General features: G+C 38.6%; 2 protein-coding genes across 2 annotated transcripts in view; one reads left to right on the top strand and one right to left on the bottom strand.

Moving 5' to 3' along the window:
- The first annotated feature begins 438 nt into the window (after positions 1-438).
- LOC149164029 (DNA-directed RNA polymerase D subunit 2b-like) overlaps positions 439-22,979 on the top strand; it is a 310,324-nt gene continuing 287,783 nt past the window's right edge. The window contains exon 1 of the mRNA XM_089431932.1: positions 439-845. The gene's annotated coding sequence lies outside the window, so the exon portion shown is untranslated. The remainder of the gene's footprint in view (positions 846-22,979) is intronic.
- On the bottom strand, positions 4,810-7,139 carry LOC149164030 (uncharacterized). Its single transcript, XM_089430844.1, has 3 exons — positions 6,461-7,139; positions 6,205-6,346; positions 4,810-6,076 (listed from the first exon to the last, which is right to left on the bottom strand). Exons 1-3 carry the CDS (start codon positions 7,104-7,106, stop codon positions 5,614-5,616), a joined length of 1,251 nt encoding a protein of 416 aa, XP_089286970.1. The 5' UTR covers positions 7,107-7,139; the 3' UTR covers positions 4,810-5,613.

Here is a 22,979-nt window from a genome sequence, read left to right as displayed (position 1 = left end):
TATTAAATTACAATTAAATAATTTTAAAATTAAGTTTTCAATCTGTAAAGTGAAATGTTGGATTCATCAAATTATCTTTAAATAAATAGATATCTATTTGACAAACGAAAATGAATTTTAAAAATAAAATTACAAGTGTTTATATGAAACTCATGTGTGAACCCTTCAAAATATTTTTCCACAAGTGGAATATGATGGAAACCCATTTACATAATATTTCACGAAATAAAATATTCTTGAATGAAAAACAGATTATTTAATAGATCATATGATTTCTTCAAAAACATTTATAAAAATAAAAAATAAATGTACCCAAACATCCTCTGCACTTAGAACACCATGTGACTACCACCTTTTGTACCGGAGCGATTTGATTGATTTATTACGTTCAAAGTTAAGCAATCGATAGTCCCAGTATAAGCATTTGCCCTGCCCGTGACGAGATTCGAGCTGGGAAGTACCTATTCCCAATACCTCTGCACAGTGAACATGACATATGTTCGTTTCAGCAAATCCGAGACTACGCGGGGTCACCGCCTGGCAGAAATTAGTTGCAACTCAATTCAGGATTATTACATTGGTGGCACATTATATTTAGTTAGGTGTATGTTGCATGTTGGTGATGGTCGAGCTTGTTACATTTGGCAGGGCAATATAACTCTTGTGGATTCCGAGGAGGAGCAGCTAATTTGGAAATTTTACCGGCGTTTTCATTCTACTGTACTCTCTTTTTTCATTCCACTGTCTTCTCCAAAAAAGGAAAGGAAGGAATTCTTCATATCAGGAACCTGCAAGGAAGCGATCCTTCATATCAGGAACCTGTAATTGCGCTTAATTAACCCTAAGTAAGTTCCTTTATTAATTTGAAGTAAGTTCTGTCATATTCAAGACCGAGTAGATTAAAGGCCGAGTAGAATTATTCTCAAAATTCTATATAGTAAACACTTATTTTGAGCTACATTATGCTTGATCTTGACAGACTTTTAAGCGGGTTAAAATTATTATTAAAACTCTGCACATTCAGTGCTTATTTTGAGCTCCCTTGTACTTGATCTTGCCGGTTTTTTCAATTCCTTTGGTCTTTTCCTTTTCTCAGCTTGTAATTTGCTAGCGAAAATCATTTCCTTTGGCCTGTTCATTTTCTCAGCTTGTAATTTGCCAGCGAAAAGCATAGACGTTCAGAGCTTATTTTGAGCTTCACTGCACTTGATTTTGACCCTTTTTCATTTCCTTTGGCCTCCTCCTTTTCTCGGCTTGTAATTTGCCACCGAAAAGCATAGACAAACTTTACAAAGAAACGACAGCCAGTTTCGAACCCTGGTTAAATAACTTTCAGAGATAAGAGCTTTTCAAAGTTTCCTATTATGCAGAAAGAAATCAAGAAATCAAACAAATCAAGAAATCAAGTAGTTTGAGATCAAAGTTTAGAGCATAGTTTTTTTTCAGTTTTATTTTTGTGCAAGTGTTTGGACATGCCAGAAAAGAATTACCAACGCAGGGAGCCTGGTTACATCTGAGCCAGTGGCTGGAAATTGCTCTTTGCTTCTTTCGCTTCACAATCGTATACACGCTCAAAAATGGATTGAAGATATGTACGTAAACATAGGTTTGAAACCCCTTAGTCATGTTAAAAAAGACGTAAAATTTTCTATTTTAAGAAATAATGAGCAATGGTTAGCTACAAAGTAGAGTATTAATACTTATACTTTTAGATTTTCACGCAGCCAAAGCTTAAATATCACGGAGTTTATTCCATACTTTGATGAGGTTCCATTTTCACATGCGTGCCCTTGAGGTAGGTATGCAGGCACCCAGAGGTAAGAATTGAACATATGGCATTGGTGAGCCATTCGGGTACTTGAGGTTGCTATGCTGGCACTCGGAGGCAAGGATCGAACTTAGTGTTGGTGGGCCATTCGGGTACTTTCTGAGCAGTAGGCATGAGGGCACCGAGGGGCAGGATTTGAATTTATCCCACCGTAACGCTTATGCAAATGTTACAGACCCTAACCCATCTCCATGCTCTAATTAAGGCCTGCCATTTTAACATTTGTTGGTTGGGCTGTAGGAATTTATCATAATTATCCAGGTTCGAGTCTAAGAATGGGCTATGCTTGAGAATGCCGCTCTTGCCAAAAATTATGACATATTCTTCTTTCTTCATGGATATGAATATTTATTCAATTCCAAACGGAAAAGAACATGTCTAACATTCAGGAAGAAAGGCTGATCCCTTGAATTGCTTGTATTTTCAAGTTTGTTCATGGATATGAATATGTTTAATTCCACATGGAAGAAAACAAGTCTAACCTTCACGAAGAAAGGCTGACCGCTTTGCTTGTATTGTCAAGTTTAGTCCCTTTTTATGCTCTGCTTCTTTTTCTTTTCTTTATTTTTGTTTCCTTGTAGGAACACTCTTGTACCTATTCCCTTTAAGCAGAATATATAGGGTGGACAGACTTGGTTAGAAGTGTTAAATACGGGGATGTCTAAGTAAGTTAAATTGCGATAAGCCCAGTGGGCTAGTTTAACTGGTTGCTTGGGACCGACCAGTTTCAAGTGGAGATTGTTGCAAATTTCATAGGTTCAAGTCCAATAGAATGTGACAAATCATTTGTAGGATTTCCTCCAGCGCTACTTGAGTTATGCATGCCGAAAAGGAATTTCTAAACCATTTGAATGAAATGGACAGCTGGAAGTCATATATGTTTTTGGAGGACCAAAAGGATGAACTGTATCAAAACTTTTCCAGTTAGATGTAGTGGTAAAGCCCACAATAGATGCTGAAGCGATCTGCTGTCCTAATTACATCTTAGTTGGGTTCCAAGAGAAAATCATGTCCTAATTACATCTTACTTGGGTTCCAAGAGAACGATTTTCATGGTCGCGCTGATAAATAACATCTCATTAGCCTAGTGTTAATGAATTTAAAAGTTCGCATTAAGATTTTGTGAAATTTCCTTGATGTTTTCTCAAATTTTTTGTTTTCAGTTTCCAGTTTTTGAAGTTGGAACAGGTTTTATCTTTAGATTCTAAAGAGCTCTTGCACATGCACAGCCTTTGTGGGCACGACTCTTTTGTAAAAATGGCCTTCGCTTTCTTTACATTGTGGGTCATTCACTTTGTAGCTTTAACTTTAACCTTGCTAAATTCATAAAGATGCTCAGTCTCGAGTCTTGATTCCCTTGGTCACTCATGAGTCATGGGTGATTTTTTTCTACAGTTTGTTTGCATATTTAAGGGATTGTAAGGTAACCTTTTTTTTAATTACCTTGTATTATTAGAGAATTCCTTTATCAAATCATTTTCAGAATGAATGAATGGCACTCTTTGAACTTTGGTACTCCCTAGTGATGGGTGATTTTTTTCTACAGTTTGTTGGCATATTGAAAGAATGGCGAGCTAACTTTTTGTTGTTGTTTTTTTACTTACCTTGTATTATTAGAGAATTCCTTTGTTAAATCATTTTGAAATTGAATGAATGACACTCTTTTAACTATGGTACTTTATTCTCTTCTTCCTTTTTGTTTGTTTGTGCTTTATAAGTGATTATGGTAGCTTCATTTATGTTAATCTCATCTGTGGTTGGATGGCAACATTTTTTTTAATTTTTTGCCCATCAATTTATTCACTGGTAATCTTATTTCTGACAGAAACCAAAAAATTGTTTTGTTGAATCTACATGTACAATGCCCTGGCTATACTTGCAGGGGTGGTAACTTCATTTCAGACGTTTTTTAATTTTGTTTCTTTTGGTTCCAACAATTGTTTCGTCTTCATCTTACATTGATGAATTGGCTTGTGTTTCTGAGACAACGAACTCAGTTTCTTTCTCTTGTTTAAGGTATTGCTCGCTTTTAATCTTTTGGTTCAGGTTTTGCTTTCTTTTCCTTCTGTTCTTCATCTTTCCCTTGATAGGAGTTTTCTCTTCTGAAACTGTGAAATTCTCTCTGGTTTCTTTTGGTTTGCCTTAAAATTCCTTGGGGAGTTTCCCTTACTCCATTGATCCCTTTTTTTTTACTTGCCCAAGTAGTTTGTCTTCTTTTTCTCCTCTTTGGCCTTTTGGACTCTCCACCATCTTGATTTGCTTCTGCTTTCCTGTGGGGGCAACAATAGGCCAAGTGCCCCGATGCAGTGTTGATAATATCGGTATCGGGAAAATATCGGCGAGGGTCCGGAAAATATCTTATCGGAAATATCGGCAAATATCGGCAAGCATAAAAAATGCATAATATATTCATTTTTTTCAGATTTCTAAACATATAAAGCAATAACAACATGAACTAAACACATTGGCACATAAATATGAAGAAGGCATTGATATATATGATGTCAAATAGAAATGATACATCAAACTTCAAAGGCGATACCAAATCCTGCTGATCCCTGATAATTGTCCAATCAAGGACTCAAACAAAATAACATCACATATCCTGTTGATCCCTGATAGTGATAATTGTCCAATCAAGGACTCAAACAAAACAACATCACATATATAAAACTTTAAAAGTATTTCATCATCATGAGTTATAAATAAAAAATGCATAATATATTCATTTTTTTCAGATTTCTAAACATATAAAGCAATAACAACATGAACTAAACACATTGGCACATAAATATGAAGAAGGCATTGATATATATGATGTCAAATAGAAATGATACATCAAACTTCAAAGGCGATACCAAATCCTGCTGATCCCTGATAATTGTCCAATCAAGGACTCAAACAAAATAACATCACATATCCTGCTGATCCCTGATAGTGATAATTGTCCAATCAAGGACTCAAACAAAACAGCATCACATATATAAAACTTTAAAAGTATTTCATCATCATGAGTTATAAACTTATATGTAGCAAAAGTTGCAAAACAAATAAAACTAGCAGCTATCTATCTGAGACCATTGGCCTCTCCCTAGCAGCTTTCTTTCTGTCTTGTTCAGCAATTGCTTCACGAGCTTTTTGTATAACCTCTACACTAGAAACCATACAAGGCATCACATCTGCATCATATGCAGATAGTTTAGCCAGATGGTATTTCAATCGTGTAATCCCTCCTGACATCTTGGTCCCACACAAGTTGCATGATATATATGCCTGATTTGCCCCACCAACAGCCTCCCCATACTCCCAAAATGGGTCCAAGGCTTTTGGCATATTTGACATTTGTAGTGAACTAATTCAAACCTAGGGCACAAAAAAAACAAAAAATTGGCATTAAATGAGTATAACTATACAGTGCCCAGCAAACACTCAAGAAACTATTTTAATTTTTAAAGCAACATCTTCATGTTCAGAATTTAAACAACAAAAGCAAGCATAAAAAATGCATAATATATTCATTTTTTTCAGATTTTTAAACATATAAAGCAATAACAACATGAAATAAACACATTGGCACATAAATATGAAGAAAACACTGATATATATGATGTCAAATAGAAATGATATATCAAAGGCGATACCAAATCGTGCTAATCCCTGATAATTGTCCATTCAAGGACTCAAATGTGGAGAACCAATACAAAATAACATCACATATAATAATAAAAGTATCTCATCATCATGAGTTACATGTAGCATAACAAATAAAACTAGCAGCTATCTATTTACTGCCCTCTCCCCCTTTTACGGGAAAACATGATGGGCTGTTTGCCAGGCCTGCCCCTAGTAGTAGAAGGCCCTGACACTGCCTCTGCACCTAATGTCAAATAATGAGTGATAGGCATGGAGCTATGCTCTCCTATATCTATAGCAGATGGTGTTGATGCTGATGCTCCCGCAGTGCCCTCCTCCTCCTGCTCCTCCTGCTCCTCCTCTAAGTGCTGCTGCTCCTCTGACTCCGAGTCCTCCTCTTGCTGCCCCTGCTCTAATGGATCATCTGCCACTGGCTCTAACCATGAAGGTGACTCCTCCAATATGGGCTCCTGAGACTCCACCCTCCACGGAGACAATACATCAATATTGTCTAAGGAAATGGCATCTGGATCCACTGGTGATTCTATTTGCCTCACTCGAAGTCGGATGTTGTAATGCACATACACCAAATCGTTGAGGCGTGCGAACTCCAACCTGTAAGAGTGTCAAAAAAAGTAATGAGTCTTGACTCTTGACTCTTGACACTTGAAGGTCATAAATTAAAAATTAAAAATTACAATAAGTGTAATTGCTCAACTGAAGGCTTGAGTTCAAAGTTATACCTGTTGCGCTTTTTGGCGTGTATTTTCTCAAATACACTCCAATTGCGCTCACACCCTGAAGAGCTACATGTTTGACTCAAGATTCGTATAGCCAAATTTTGCAAATTTGGTACCCTTGCACCATAGCTTCGCCACCAAAGATCTACAACAAAATAATGAAATAAAAAATTCAAAAACTTAAAAGTTAAAAGTTAAAAGTTAAAACATAATTAAATTCAAATTTCTAATTTCTAATGAGTGATGACTTGTCACTTACGTGGCATGAAGAGGGCCCTTTCCTTAATGGCATCATCAAAGCCAAATAGGCCAACACAATCCTGATAACTATGTATCTCGCGGCTGATTTTGCGACGAAGCTCAGAATCAGGTACCATCCTCTGAATACAGGAATGGAGCCCTTCCATCACCTCGCCATCAAAACGAAATTTGCATTTGTATGCAAATGCAGGGTTGAGGAAGAGTGCTGCTGCATGAATGGGTCGATGAAGCATCCCTGTCCACCGACTATCGATCACATCCCATAACATCATCTGCCTATTAAGGCCAGCAGAACCCTTGTCTGCATAATAGGAACGAATGGCCTCCTTGGCCCTATCCATGCCCTCATACAAATAAGGCATTGCAGGCTTCTCTCCATCCACCAATCTAAGAACCTTTACTATAGGTTCGCTAACTGCACATGCTTCTTGTACTCCACGCCAAAATGTCTCAGAGTACACCATTTTTTCAATGGCTCTCCCATCAGGTCTCCTGCTGTATCTACAAGCACGCCAATCATCAGACACAAACATTTGCTTCAACTCGAATTGACATCGAAGCAAAGACTGAAGAGTAATAAAGGTTGTGGCAAAACGTGTGATGGCAGGACGCCGCAACTCCTTGTTTCTAGTGAACCTCCTCATAAGGCTAAGAACAAAAGCATGGTTATAAATAAACTTGGGGATGCTCCTAGCCATATCAACTACCTCCTTGATGAAGGAGAGTTTCCCCATATCCTCAAGCAATAAATCAAGACAATGCGCTGCACATGGAGTCCAGAACAATGTGGGATGCCTCTCCATAAGCATTCTACCGGCAGACACATAATTAGCTGCATTGTCTGTTACGACTTGCACCACATTCTGCACACCAATCTCCTGAATGAACCCATCTAACAACTCACATATCGTTGCTGCATCTTTGATATGTTCTGATGCATCCAACGATTTAATAAACATGGTACCTTTAGGACAATGTACCAAGAAATTTAGAAGGGTCCTACCCTTCCTATCTGTCCAACCATCAGACATCACTGTGCATCCAGTGACTTCCCATGTCTGTTTCAACTCCGCCAATCTAGAGTTGATGTCCTGTTTTTCTGCTTGAAGAATTGGCCCCCGCAACTCCTCATATGTGGCACTTTTGTACCCTGGGCCCACAATAGCAATAGCATCACACATTGGTTGCCAAAATGGATTGGTTTTTGTGATGCTGAGAGGTAAGTCGCTCCAAAAAATACACCTCCCCATGACTCTATCTGCTTCTTCCTTCTCCTTTTTTTTATAAAGCGATTTTATGCCAGGTTGTGCTCCAGCTCTTGTTCGTGGAACAAAAAATGATGACCTCGCATTCACACTAGCAGTAGCGCTAGCATGTGATGGTGTGCCAGTTGTGGAGCCCCTCCCACTAGGGCCAGTAGGGCCACTACCCTGAACATCAAAATCAGGAGAAGATATCCCAAAAGATCTACCTGCACGTTCAGCTTTGTTTCTTTCCGCCTCTTCCTTCTTTCTGTCCTTTTCTTCAATTGCCTCAAGAGCTTTTCGTATAAGCTCCGGACTAGAAACTTGACAAATGCCAACATCATGTCCAGGGAGTCTAGCAAGATGGTATTTCAGTCGTGTAACCCCACCTGTCATCTTGTCCCCACACAATTTGCATGAAAGATATGCACGATTTGTCCCACCATCAGGGATCCCATACTCCCAAAATGGGTCCAAGTTTTTTGGCATATTTGTATTTTGTAGTGGGCTAACTCAAAAGGAAACCTACAGCACCAAAAAAAAAATGGAATTAGTAACTTAATAACTTAATAACTAATACGAATTTACGAAATTCCATGGGTGCAGGTCTCAATATCAAATCCTCATTCTTCAAAGACAAATGGACTAAACTTTAACAAAGTTCTACAAGAAAAATCCAAAGGTCTTGAAAGAAAATTAAATTTTTAATAGCCTAGCTTTTAAAAATTAAAAGTGTAAGAGCAATAACAGTATAACTATTAACAATCACAAGCAAGGATAAACATCATGCACCCTGTACCTGTAAACCCTCCTATACAGATCTATACAGCCATGCAACGCTGCAATTTTACAGGTTCAGCCATATCTTTATACAGGTTTACAGGTATGCTAACTTTGGCAGCAGAGTAATATGCTCATTGCTACCTATACAGCATCTATTACTTTGATCATGATGTTGGTTACTTGTTGACCCTCAAAAGCAAAGGGATTAAGTTATTAACTAAGGAGATAACACAGGCCTTAGAGTCACTTTCAGTGCATCTGCACAGGCCTTCATCTTTTCCAACAAAAGTTATTCACAATTATAAACTTCCCCCTCCAGCAGCCCCGTGATGTCTTGTATCCCAAATACAGCTAAGGGAAATGTTATTATGGTTTACTATTCCATCAATGATCAAACCAAGGCATCATATTTATTATTGACATTGATTAACTGTTACACTTAGAAGTTAGGAGTCCAAATATGACCATTTGAACCTCTATTTCAATAAGATATGAAAGAAAACTTTGAAATCTATTAGTAAAGGAGGAAGTAAATTAACCATCTGGCACTAAGTGCATATGGCACTCTCTAAAATTAGCTGGGAACTATGATTACTGCCCAGTGTACAGCCAGCCAGCACAAGCTGGGTAGCCTATTTCACAAAGGAGTAAAAATCAAAAGCAATCCTAGTAATCTTTTAGTTCTGTAACCTGTTTCATGTTTAATTAGTTCAGCTTGGCATGCATTATTCTTCCGTCATCTTTTGGTGGGTTCATGGTGCTATTTCCTTGGAAGTAGTCTGCATTTTATCATGTGTCGTGTTATTGGGGCAAGTTGAGCATGGGTTTGCTTGTGATCTCACTGATCAGTTAAAGTGGAGACTACGGTAGCAGGGTAGCCTTATCAGTCACAAATAGGCATCTTTTATTGTGTTTGCTATCTGTGATCACATGCTTCTGAAAATATTAAGGACAGTCACAAGGTTTTCAAATCTATGTGTCATAGTCAATAATAAATATCATTTATGTAATCTGCAATCTTCACACAAAGGACCCTAGTCAAGCTTAAGTCATTTTATAAATTTATTTACAAGACACAGTTGCACTGTTACATTATGAAATATGAAGTTATAAAAGTTATGAGTCATGACAGACTACAGTATTACGGCTTGAGCCTTGAACACTATATTATATAATCCAGTATTACGGCTTGAGCCTTGAAGCATCATACGCTATGTAGAAAAGAGTCAAAAGACATTAAAATCATAAAATATAAATGTATTCAATAACAGCGTTAGAGGACTGCGATTTGGCTGCTACAGGCAGTGTATAGACTGTGCGTATATAGTCTCCATGCATATAGAATGACGTGCATACCTGTAGGCTGGCCGCTGTAAACCCTCCTTCGCAGCCAAAGTTCAAACCCTCCGCACTGTTCGCACTCGCAGCGTCTCCAGCTCACGAAAATCAAATGACGCTTTGACGGTAAACAAAAACCCAATTTATAAACTCTGCCGGCGATATTTACCATCGTCGCGCGATTTTTATGAAAATATCGCCGAAATCTCGTAAATATCGCGCGATTTTTAAAACAAGCAAATATCGCGATTTTTTCGGGGCGATATTTCGGCTCGCCGAAAATATCGCGATATTTGCGAATATCGCCGATATTTCGGCGATATTATCAACACTGCCCCGATGTATAAGAAGATCTGCAACGTAGATTTTGTAATTGAGAATTTGTTTCCATGTAATTTCTTCCATTTCCAACGTTAGTTGCCCTAGGAATCCTTTATGGAGACACATTTCCACAAAAAATATGAAATGTGACCTTCCATGAGGTCTGATTCCCAGACACTTTCCAAGGTTGTCTTTGATTGGCTTGAGCATCAAATATTTCCATAGATAGATTGGTAGGTTCAATAGCCTAAGCCTAATTGAGATTGTCTATGATTCTTTCTTTGGTGCTTCATACAGTTTGGATGCCAATGTTTCATATAGAGGGATGCTTTCCTCGAAAGCCATGGTCCATCATCTAAAACGATTGGTTTATCTTTATAAGAGTAAAAAAAAATAGTAATGCCCCTATCATAGTAGTGGATATCTATAATGAAAAACTTTAAGTAACCCTAATCATTGATACAACATCCAAAACCTATTTTGAAGGCCAAAACCTTTTGAATTTCCATAACATACCTTTGTTTTTTCAAAAAAATAATACTTGCAAAAAAATTCTTAGAAGTTGGATTTTCTTTTGAAACATATACTAGAATGGTTTTGGAATGAGGTTCTTGGGGGGTTTGAGTACCATTGCTTATTGCTTGAGAATGGGAATGGTTTGGGATAAACAACTTCTTAGCATGAGCTAGAGAAGTTGAAACCCTTTGTGTTCAACCTGTGAAACAAGGGTTGCCTGGATGGATTCTTCATGCACACGAAGACATTTTGCCTAAAACTCCCATATTTGTTGTAGCTACCTCAAATTTTGGACTATTAGAGATGGGTGCAGCTTGAGAAGAATCACAATTTGTTGAGCAAAGAAGTCTCAAATCTAGCTGCCTTGAAGATGCAAAATAGTCAACATTATTCAAGCTAAGAGTTGAAGAGGCATCCTTTGGGTAATCAAAAGGAGAAGGCATGCAAGGAAAATGAGTAAATTTGGAAACCAATTGGAGTTGAGTATGCATAGCCTTGAGTAATGGAGAAACTACATTTTTCTTACATTAATCTGAATGGAAGATGAATTCAGGAAACTATAACTGTAAATTGAAGTCCTGTGGATGAAAATGCAAGGATTCTAAAGAAGACAATGCCATACTGTATCACATTATTCCCAAACTATTAACTCAATAAATTTGGTTGATATTGGTTGACCATGGTTATATACAATTGGATACAGGGTTGATCGCAGCCCACTAATTGATCACTGTCAAGTTAATTCTTAAACCAAGTATGATGGTTCAATATGGTTGACCATGGTTGCATATAATTATGCATGTTTGCTACGTTGATTATAAAACTATAGGTGTTCATGATTGAATGAGACCCTATTATGTCAATGGTTGGTGCAACTAACCCACTATTGATGCAAGCATTTGATTCTTGTCAATGTACATAGGTCCGTTGGGATAAAACCTTCAAGTTGTGTTTCCCAACCTTTATTGATGGACCCTCTAGTGTTTGGTACTCGTTGTTGGACTCATCATAGGAGTTGAATTTTTTTGTTGGTTTAAAATGTTGAAAGCATGTTAGTTTCAGGAGTAAGTTGAGAGGATATCAGAATTGAAATGGAATGTTGTGTAGATCAAGAGCATGAATAGTCAATAATGCTTAATCATTACAATATTAGAAAACTGAATAGATTTGCTAGATAATTGTAAACATCCTATTACCGTAGCTGCTTTAAAATTGGGTTAGAAAAGTGGATGATAGAAAGAATAAAAACAGAGAAATAAATAATTCAATGAAGTAGATGTCACTGCTTTAAAATTAAGTTAGCAAAGTAGATGATAAAAAAATACAAGTAGAGAAATAAATAATTCAGTGAAGTAGACTGCAGTAAACTCAAGAAATCTACATGAAGGTGAAGATAACTTGCCTTCATGAATAACTATCGAAGCTTTAAATTTTCTGATTGCTAACAATTCCTCAGCCTTTGTTATGAGATAGCTTGTTTACAAAAAATGAGAACCTCCATTTCTTTTTACAAAGTACTATTTAACAAAAAGAAGTGACTCTTGGCTTTTCAACGACCCCTTGTATCTTTTTAGCATCTAATACCTTTAGACCTCTGAGAAACTAAGTTATCACTTTGACCTTTTATATAATCGTTTCACTAAATGGATTCTAAATATTTGAGTCTATGTTGCAAGAAACGTGGTATAAGGGTCTGTTTCCGTACGGAAACGGGTACGAAACACGGAAACGCGTTTGGTACGGCCGTGAAATGCGTTTCCGGCCGTACTGCCACGTTTCCCGAAACGGAAACGTGGCCAGTACGGCCGGAAACGCGTTTTAGGGCTGTACGACCCACGTTTCCTCATTAACTTGTGTGGTTTTTTTTTTTTTTTAAAATTTGTTTTTTAATTTACTTTTAGGGTATGTTAGTGACTTCTTGTTGCTTCTAGATGCATGTCTAAAGTTATAAAAGTGAATTTTTGCCCTAGTGTTGATATGCAGTTCATTAGGAAGTTTGAGGGATATGCAATTCATGGTAATGTTAAATTCTTAAAGTAAAAGTGATATTCTCCTTTATTTTTCATTTTCATCTTTTTACTTAAATTTTTAACATTACCATGAAATGACTCAGGATGTTTGAGAGTGGTTTCCCCCTCATTGGATTTCATATGGAGAAAGTAGAATTTTAGATCTCACTCAAAATCCAGCAGACTTATTTGTTTTCAGGATTTCAGGATTGGAGGGATTGCAATGTTTCCTTTGGATTTTATCATGTACTAGGGTATGGAACTTGTATTTAATCAAGAGAACCAAGCCCTCTATGCAGGGGAAACTCCCAATAATCAAGATCATGTAGGGTACTAGGGTATGAAACGTGTATTTAATCAAGAGCACTAAGGTCGTTCGACTATGTAGGAGGAGACTCCCAATACAATAGTGGTCCTTCTAAAGAATGGGATGTGGATGTAGAAAATCCTGATTTGGATTTCTCTCTTGCAGCCTTATAGTCTTTATTGTACTTGCAGCCTCATATATTAATATAAATAAAGGCTGATTTTGAGATTTGGATATATAATAAAGGTTTCTTTTGGATATTTCGATATTTTTATTTTCATTATGTGATCATTCATGAGTAAATGTGATGTAAATTAAATCTTAATGTTTAAGTGTAATAAATTATAATGTATCATTTATGCTTTATGATTGCACACATATATATATATATATTTAAATATTTTCAATATATATATATATATTTAAATATTTTCAATATATATATATATATATATATATATATATTCGCGTTTCCCTGTTTCCAAAATTTGGGGAGGTTGCGTTTCGTATCGCTTCCCGTTTCGGAAACTCATACCCGTTTCTCCGTTTCGTGCAACTTAGATTTGAGTATAACTACAAAGAAGATAAAAGGTATTGTTGAATTGTTTTTCATACGAAAAATATTTATTTTCCACTTTAGGTCTTGTTGCCACACAATCTAGGAGGGGTCCTAGGAAGGGAACCTATGGGATAACTACTAGACCAAATGACAACAATGGGACAAAGACCCACTATCACCTCAGTCAGTGTCCCCTGCTCTTTACGTACTTTCACCGATGGGAGGAGTGCAGGTATGGGGGAAATCACTTGTAACGAAGAGATCAATGATAAGGTATGAAGTGATTCCCAAGGCCCATTGAGGGAGAGACTCAATTAGGGCTCAATGCTTCAAAAAGAAATTAAAGGCTCTCCAAGAAAGTCCTAGGAGGAAGATCTAAACCCACGGTAGAGATATTCAATGATCATGAGTATGCCTAGGGTCAAGGCTTCTAGTGTGATACAGGACCTCTCTAGAAGCTTTGCAAGGTGACCTATCACCTGAAAAAGGGTTTTTACTTCACTAGAGAGACACCTAGAAGGGAACTTATACAAGACCTAGGGTTTATGAGTGATCATGGGAGGAGCTCCTCCATTGTGCTCACTAGGTCAAGATAGGATAGGGAAAGGATCTAGAATGTTCTATTCTTTTGAATACTATGCACAAAGACCCTTAACAAGATCACCAATCCAAGATGTTCAAGATGGGCTTCCAAAGATGCAACTAGGACTTGAGTTTTCTTGAAAACTAACGGTGAGAATTCCACCAAACTTTGTGAACCTCTAGAGGGGACACCAGTGTAGGCTTTATCCAACTAGTTTTGCAAAACTCTAAATAAATTCACAGGGAGCCCTAGTTGGTTGTCCAGGAAAGGGGCTGAAAATTTTTGGAGAGAGAAAGAGAAGAATAGGGTGTTCATCAATTTTACCTAGATCAGTGCCTAATCCTTGGGCTATGGAGCCTCTTATGATTAAATATTTCATCAAAATCATCTTCAAGGAGGCCAAAAAGGTGATGCCCTAGCAACCACTTTTCAACAATTACCTACTCAATATCTAGCAGGGACCCTAGTAGGGGTACCTAAAGGACAACTACTAGACCGAATGGAAACAATGGAACAAGTACCCATTGTCACCTCAGTTGATGTCCCCTGCTCTTTATGAACTTTCACTGATGGGAGGAATCCTGATAAAGAGGAAATCACTAGGAAGATAAGGTCAATGACAAGGTACAATGTGATTTCCAAAGCCCATTCGAAGGAGAGACTCAAATAGTAGCCTACTTGCCTCAAAAACATGATAAAGGGCTCTCCAAGAAAGGCTTATGGGAGGAAGCCTAGACCTAGGGAAGGGATATTCAAAATAAGGGATATGCGTAGATCGAGGATTCCTAGGGAAATAGTAGGACCTCTCTTAGGCTTTTGTGAGATAACAAGTATGCAAAGTTTTTGGGAGCATAAGAGATCATCCAAACCAAGCCCAGGGTTTGGGATGATCATTAACAATATGACTAGGTCAAGCAAGGATGAGAAGAAGGGTCAATGAGAGATGATCTTCCTTTGAGTTTTAAGTGTAAATGTCCCTTGAAAAGCCACTAAAGAAGGAACCTAGATAAATTTGGTCTTATAGCTAAGGCTTGGTATATCTCCCAGTGCAACCATGGGATTGGTCTCAAAGTTTGAGGGCTTCTAGGAGACTCACTAGTGTAGTTTCTTGCCAATTTTCTCTGGAAGAAGCTCTCTATAATTCATTTCACATGGAGCCCTAGGGAACTTTTAGGGTTAGGGTAGGAAAACAAAAAAAAGGTAAAAGATAAATGATTTAGGGTAATCACCTAGGATTAAGACCAATGCCTAGTTCTTTTGGGAGAATTGGAGTCAAAAGGAACCTTGTTTTTCAAACTTCGCTATCTCAAGAAGACTTATGGCAGCTTCACAAACCCTTACAAGAGAGCTTGACGACTACTCTAGAGTTTTATACTTTGTTGACAACGTTATGATGGATTTTCAAGGATATGATTAGTATAGTAACCCTCTAGGAACATTCATTCTAATTATCTATGAATAATGCATGCAATCATTTCCCAATCTTAGTGCTTGTTACAAATTCGCATTAATTTAGGTCACATTCAAGACATAGAAATGACATTCCATACATTAGACATTTAGTATAATAAAAATATGACATCAAAGTACTTACAAAACAATGAGAATATATCCATCCATCCATAACATGCCAAGGAAGCTCCAAGACAATAGTGAGAAATTATTGCAAACATCAAAGTGCATTTAATCTCCAAAACTCGTCCAAAAGTGCAGGTCCAAAATACTCAAGAAGAGAAGTCGAAATCCAAAATAATAATGATTTACAAATGAGGCCTCACTTGTATTTATATGAGCCTCTAACAATTTGAATTGGTCAAATTAGCCTAATGAGCCCCTAAGAATGTCTCTAATGTGAAAAATAACAATAAAATTGGTGACAAACCCACTAAATAGCTCAAAATTGTACAATAAGCCTTCCTAATGAGGCCGAAAGGTGCAAATGGGCCATTGGAAGCCCCAGAAAAGTCCTCCATGTGCCAAATTGAAGAGGAGGGCTCTCATGATGATAAGCAAGGGGTTGGCCCCATGGTTTCCAAGCAAAACATTTGTGGTGCTCCCAAGTGGTTGTGGGGGCACAGTGAACGGTCTCACGGGTCCCCAGGCATAGTGAATGGTCTCATGGGTTTCCAACTGGATCGACATGTCAATACTCCATCCATAAGGGCTAGAATGACTATACAAGCCCTCCCATGTCTCCCTAGGTGAGACAAAACCCCATCTGGGCCCTGGAGATATGCCAAGTGCCTGGTGCAAATATGTGGCTGGCTGGGCAATGTGGTCCAAGTGCATCATCATCTCTGCATGAGTGAGGTACGAGCAAGCCAAATGTAGTGCTGAAGAATCCCATGGTGTGGCAATTAATGCTCTGCTGTGGAGGAGGCCCATGGCTCTCAATGCTCACCCTACAAGTGCCATCATGACCCTTTGGAGGGCTTGGATCCCGTATAGGGAGGCAAAACCCAAGGCGAAGACCCACCTACAATCTTGTATAAGATCCAATGCATCTCCTCACCTTCTAGTGCAACAATGCATTAGTGCAATTAAGTGAATGAGCTTACAAATCAGGGAACCAAGTGGACACTTCATAGTGGCATGCCATTCCATAACGGGCTTTAGCATGTACAAGTGTCCCTAGGTTCAAGAGGGAGGTTAATAAAGGATCCTATTAGGTGGTTTCAACCTCTAATGGAGTGGCAGGTCCATGGTACATCTGTCAAATGGCAGGTGTCATATACAATAGTGATGGAATGGAGTGGGGTAGCAGGGAAGGCTCCAAGCCACATGCCATGGTACAAGGGTAGCTATAGTGAGGGAAACCCACACATGGGTGTGTAGATGTAAGAGGGAGAAATCGTGGTACATGAGTTACCTTGGCCTTTGTTTTCCACCCTTTTTCATATGCCTTTTGCCTTTTATTGATTTTTTCTTTTTTATAATTGCTCAGGGCTCCAGGGAATGAGAGCATGATGTGAATGATATAGCAATAAATACCCCCTTAGGGTTGGGAAGTTCATCTCCCACCAGGGTTTGGGATAATCACAGGCTCCTTAATGATATAGAGGGCTCATATAAGGCCCCTAGGAACCAGGGTGATGGCCATAATGATAAGGGTTAGAGCTCATGTTTGGCTTTTGACCATGTGCTAAATTTTTATGTCCTGACCATCTTTTGCATTTCATGGTACATTTCCTGTTGTAAGTGGCCAAATTATGCTTTAACTTTCTTTTAGCTACATCGACCTCCAGGGCATCATTCCTGTTATCACTTACAAAAAACCCTGACTGTAAAGGGAAAAAACTAAGGTAACCTCTAACCTCTTTGGATTGAAAGTTGGCCCTTCAATTTGAAGAGGGATCTCTCCTTAAAACTCTACTACTCACTGTCACTAAGCAACAGGCAATTTAACTCAATGGCCAGATTTAGTTGGTAACACAAGAAATTTGTTTGGAAGGAAGATAGATAGGGACCATTAGGCATGGAGTCTTTGACATAAAAGATGCTAGTTACATGCTATATGAACAAGTTTAATCGAGACAAGATAAGTTTAAATTTCTTACACAAACCATTATCAAGTTATGATAGGAGACATAGAGGATAAAGATAAAAAATAGAGCATTCAAATGATTTTTGTAAATGACATTTAAGCTGAAAACATATAAGCAATTTGGAAAATGTAAATCTGAGCTTATAGACAAAGTTTGAATTTAATCACTTATTTCCAAACGTAGAAGACTTATGAATCAGATTTATGGCTTAGAAGAAAAAGAATACACTAGAAACACTAACAAGAAACTTATCACACATGAATCTCTGTAAAATTTGCACAAGTAACATTGTTCACAACAGTTCTATTAATGTCAAAGGGTATACACAATTTGCAAGGTTTTTGCAAAAAATTAAACCCTTGGTCTGTCTTTCAGAATTACTTTATGGCCAAACCATTTATAATGAACTTTAGAAATTAAAGGAAGTTTATCTGTAGTCTAATTTTGGAAAATAAGTCCTATTTTCGATGCTAATTAAATATAAATTTTCAAAAATAAAGTTGGGCTCGATGTCTCTTCATGATGAATGACTAGATCGTTATATCCAAAATGAACTGACATTAAAAAAATTATTGATGAAAAGGCATTGAAAATTGAGTGTTGATGTTTTGTCACAAAATCTAGAGATTGCCCTATTTTACGCCTTAAAATTCTACTGAAAATCATAATTCTTTAAACTTTGGAGTTAATCTCGTGAAGGCTAAATCTGTTCAATATTTATCCTTCAGGTACTTTTTCAAAACATATCTCTAATCGATACCTTAAACCACTCCAAGAATTGGGCACTAATTGTTGTAGTTTCTAAGTCTACTAGTTAGAAACCCTCCATGCACTTTACTGATTTATTCCTACCTACTTGTTCTGTTAATTTGCAAGTTATTTACCATGTAAATACTGAAAATAAATACAAGTGCATGCTCAACATATTACAGATCATCAACTGAAGGAAACAAAAACAAGCACACAAATGATACCGTTATTTTTGGACTAATGTCCCCGGGAAAACCCAATGCGGGAAAACATGTGCAGCTATCTGAGGGTTTTATTATTAAGCTTTTTTGAGTACACTGGTGCCAAACTGGCTAACCCGATAGATATAAAAAATCTAGCAGCAATACCTCTCTTCGGAAATAGGTATTTGGAAAGCCCGCTCCACGAAATCCCTCTCCAACACAATTTGAAGCTCAGCGTCAGCCTACTGAGGCTCTGCGCAATATTTGCTGCCTCTGCGTGGATCCCTCTAGCTCTGCGTATGCCTCTCTCTGCTTCTGCACTGGTCTCTTGGCATTGTCCCTGCCTCTCTGCCTCGTACTCACTGTCCCCCGCTACAACTGATCACTGATTCTATCTCTCTTAGCAAACCTCGCTCTAGAGAGTAGAATGATTGATCACTCTGGTGTCTCCTCCAAGTGACCCTCAAGCCTCCTCTTATACTTTTCCTGTTGACATATCAACGGCCGAGATTAAGTCCCTAATCAACAGCTACGATTAGATCTGGCTTTATCCATATCTTTTGGATCATTCTAACACAGTTTCATATTAATACACATTAATATTTTTTCCCCCTCAGTTTAGACTTAGGGACTCCATTAAAAATATTAATTATTTTAATATCTCCTGAACTATTTAGAACCTGCCCAAACCCTTTTTGGGTATTGGAGATCTCATGTGCCCCAACCTCTCCACCAAATTTCGTGGCTAGGACACATTCGATACTACCCCAAATCAACATTGACAAAACAATTGGAATTATATATCAGAGAAAAACTGGGACAGTCTCGACAAAACAATTATCAATGCTCGATGCAAAATTTTCAAGCAAAATGTTGACAAAATAAATGGCACCTATTTCACTTAAACCCTTTTCAACTGCTCTGCTACTCTAAGTAGCAAGTCCACCTCATCACTTCGAACATGCTTCTTTTCTTTAGCTTTTCTGGGCTTGGCCTTGGGGCCTTGCTTTTCCTTTTGTTTTCATTTTGGAGCCTTAGAACTAGAACCCTTTCTTTGTTATCATTAAATCTTTCATCGGTGAATCATCTATTTGAATTACCTCCTCAGCTAGGGCAGGATTTTGTGACGGACTTTTTGTCTCAATTTGGAGTTCAGACGAAGTTTTTTTATAGGCCTAGTATGAGGTGTTCGAAACCCATATAGTTCAACTAATGTGGGTTCATGTTTTTCTTCTTCTCTGACTATCTGGTCTTCCTTGTTTCTCTAGGTGTCTCCTTTGCAACCTCTGATGTTTGACCTACAGGGTTTTGCTCAAATGCATTTGACTTTTTAGATGGCTCGGGCTCTTGAGGAGAAGGTGGTCCCTTCTAGTCCTTGTATATACCCTCTCTAACTCTGGCATAGAGACATGGGTTTTTGGAGGTGAAACCCTTCCCTTGCTTCTGGTCTTAATGGTGGAAGAGGAGGGCTCTCCTGCAAGCTTACGGGCTTTGAGTAAGATCCTGCGTTTTTTCCTTTTGAGGGCTGAAGAATTAGGGTTTCCTACTGTACTGAAAACTCCAAAGAACAAGAAATGGTCCTAGGTTTTGTTCAACTTCGTCAAATGTTCTACCACTAACAATTTAATTAAGCCTTTATGATATACGACAAACTTAGGCCTACATTGGATTTTGGCTGACATCTTCTTCAAACTATTTAACAAGAAAAAAGGCACATTGATGTGAATTTGACCAGAGAGGTGTGTTAAAAATAGGAAATGGAACATACTAAGTTTATGATAACGCCCCTCACAGGTAAAACACCTCTAGATGACGGCCAACGTTTCATGCCATTCCTTCTTTAACCAAGTTCTTTGTACTTAAAAAATGCAATGAAGCCCTTGGGCGGGGTAGATTGGCCAAAGGGTCGAGGGGCTGAAGGGCCGAGGGAAAGTATAGGCCAAATGGCAGATTAAAATATAGAGATTTACAAAAAAGATAACCGAACAAGGTTTGGAGGTGGGTGGAGGGTTGGAAGGTGGGGTGAAGGGGACCCCTCAAGGCTCAAGGATGGGAACCATCCTACTTGATGATGCATGAGGGGCCCCATCAAGGCACCGAAGGTGCATCCTAAGAAGAAGAAAGGTTGTGGAAGGTCAAGGAGGGGCTCCATCTGACTTAATGCATGCAAATTGGTCTCCGAACAACCTGTGAGGGGAATGGATCAAGCTGTGACCGACAAGATGCCTTTGCGCAAGAAAGACACTGAAGCTTGTGAACTTGATGAAGTAAGGCAAGCTGTCGTAAAGGTTGGAAGGGAGGCTCCAAAACGAGGCTAAGGCAAACTTTTGGAGGGTGGTTGTAGCCGCTACAACACACACACTGGTAGAACTCCAGCTCTCTGAGTGGACCTTGATCGTGAAAAGCAAGTCCAAGTATTGTTCAGTTTTCAACTAATCTTGGTTTCACACTAACTTAATTGTAAGATGTAGCATCTGCCAAACCCTTGGTCGATTGACACACATTCCAAGCCAAGGCAACACAGTTGTTTCGATTGGGGTTGAGGGGTATATAAGTGCACAAGCAGTATAGTTGTCAGAGTCTTAGTTTCATCTCTGGTGTTGCTCTACTGCCAGTAGGCCTAGACAGTACCTCGATGGAGTCACATAGCAACACAAGCATGGCTCTGCTACCAACGAGCCTGGTCAGTACCCCGACGGAGTTACTTGTATCACCTCCCTGCGCAGGAAGCCTTTCTCTTCTTTCGCCTTATTCACTTTTCATTTTGTATTTTTGACTTTTCATTTTTTTCATTTTTCACTGTGCATAACACTTATTCATTTCAGAGGCGGAAGAGGGATCTTGACTTATTGAGAGCAGAAGAAGTTGTTTTAGCAGAGAAGTAAAATATTGTATCTCTGACATGCTTGTCAAGATTTTACCCCTTACCTTACTCTACTTGACTGAGCTTTGAAGGGTTAACCCAAAAACAATCGACTAGAGAAGGTGACTCTAGTTAGCGTGCAAGCGTTGTGTTTACACCAAGGTTCAGTTCAAATAGTACATATTTTTTTCGACATATCATGGACTAAAAGTAACAAGTTCATCATACAGAGGCAAGATGGCAGATAACCAAGTAGTGATAGCTGTACAAGCCCTATTATACTTTACCTAGCTCGCTTTAAGAGTCATACATGGTTTCATGCAAAACTAATCTATGAACGAAACAAGCGAACGAACTAACAATCAACAAAGCAAAGCAAGAGCAGAAGCAAAAATGAAAGCGAAGCAAGTAAACAAACAAGCAAACAAAACACGTAAGCAAACAAGCATGCAAGCAAACAACTGAAAGAAAACACTACTCCTAGTCCTACACTAACGGTACATGGGCCTGATCACGTAAAGTGATACGGTAGATCCATGTTGGTGAAGGCTTGGTCCTCGAGCAACCCAGTTGTGCGAACCAACAAGTAAGAAAGATATAACAATGAAGACAACCACACTTCGTGATTCAAAGTGCCCACGGGACATAAGTGAGTGCATGTGCATGACAGGCAGTCCGCGGACTTATCATGGTGTTGTGTGACACTACGTGCAACTTTGAAGCATAAGCACACTCTTGACTGTGACATGCAAGCAAACGAAAGAAACAAAGATAACTTGCGTCATGCACGAGTGCTTGTAATGTAAGATTCCTCCAATGCATGAGCAATGGGATCATGTAGTTTGAGTGGAGGAAGTAAAATATGAGTGTTAGATTGATCTTGAGTGCATACAGATGAGTGATGAGGAGCCTTGAGTGTTTGAACAATTTCCTGATCGGAAGCGAAACCAACCTCAGGACAGCGAGGACCTGACATAACCATCAGTATGGGCTGAAGTGCCTCGATGGTTTGTGGGGTTTTGACTTCGTTGACAGATGGATCTTCATAGACCAGTGGGTTAGACAGATTAACAATGAGCGAATCAACATTATGATCAGATGATGAGGTGAAGAGAGCATGACAACCAAGATCAGAAAATTTGGTATGTTGGTCGACATCCTCATGGTTTGATAAATCAGATAGTGGGGTAGATGAGGAGGAAGGATGTTCATCCTCTGCGTTTTCGGAAAAAGCAGATGAAAGATCGAGTGGATTTCCAATGAATGATTGGTCCTCTCCGTTGTTGGATGATGGGCTAACATACGGTGTGTCCTGCGAAAGATCAACAATGGGTGCATCCGTGAGTGAAGCCACACATGCGAAATCATGGATGGCAGGTTCGCCAACGATGTTAGGAAAGAATGGAGGGGGCTTGGACAGAAGGGAGTCATCATTTGCCGAGTGTTGATGCTCAAGTTCCCACTCATACTCTTCGTGAATAACAACCCATGTTGGT

The sequence above is a fragment of the Pinus tabuliformis genome, chromosome 5_1 (assembly GCF_031772625.1).
Source record: "Pinus tabuliformis cultivar Carrire ecotype Pingquan chromosome 5_1, CPIR1, whole genome shotgun sequence".
Taxonomy (NCBI): domain Eukaryota; kingdom Viridiplantae; phylum Streptophyta; class Pinopsida; order Pinales; family Pinaceae; genus Pinus; species Pinus tabuliformis.
The sequence above is the reverse complement of the archived record's forward strand: the minus strand, read 5'-3'. Positions and strand labels throughout refer to the sequence as shown.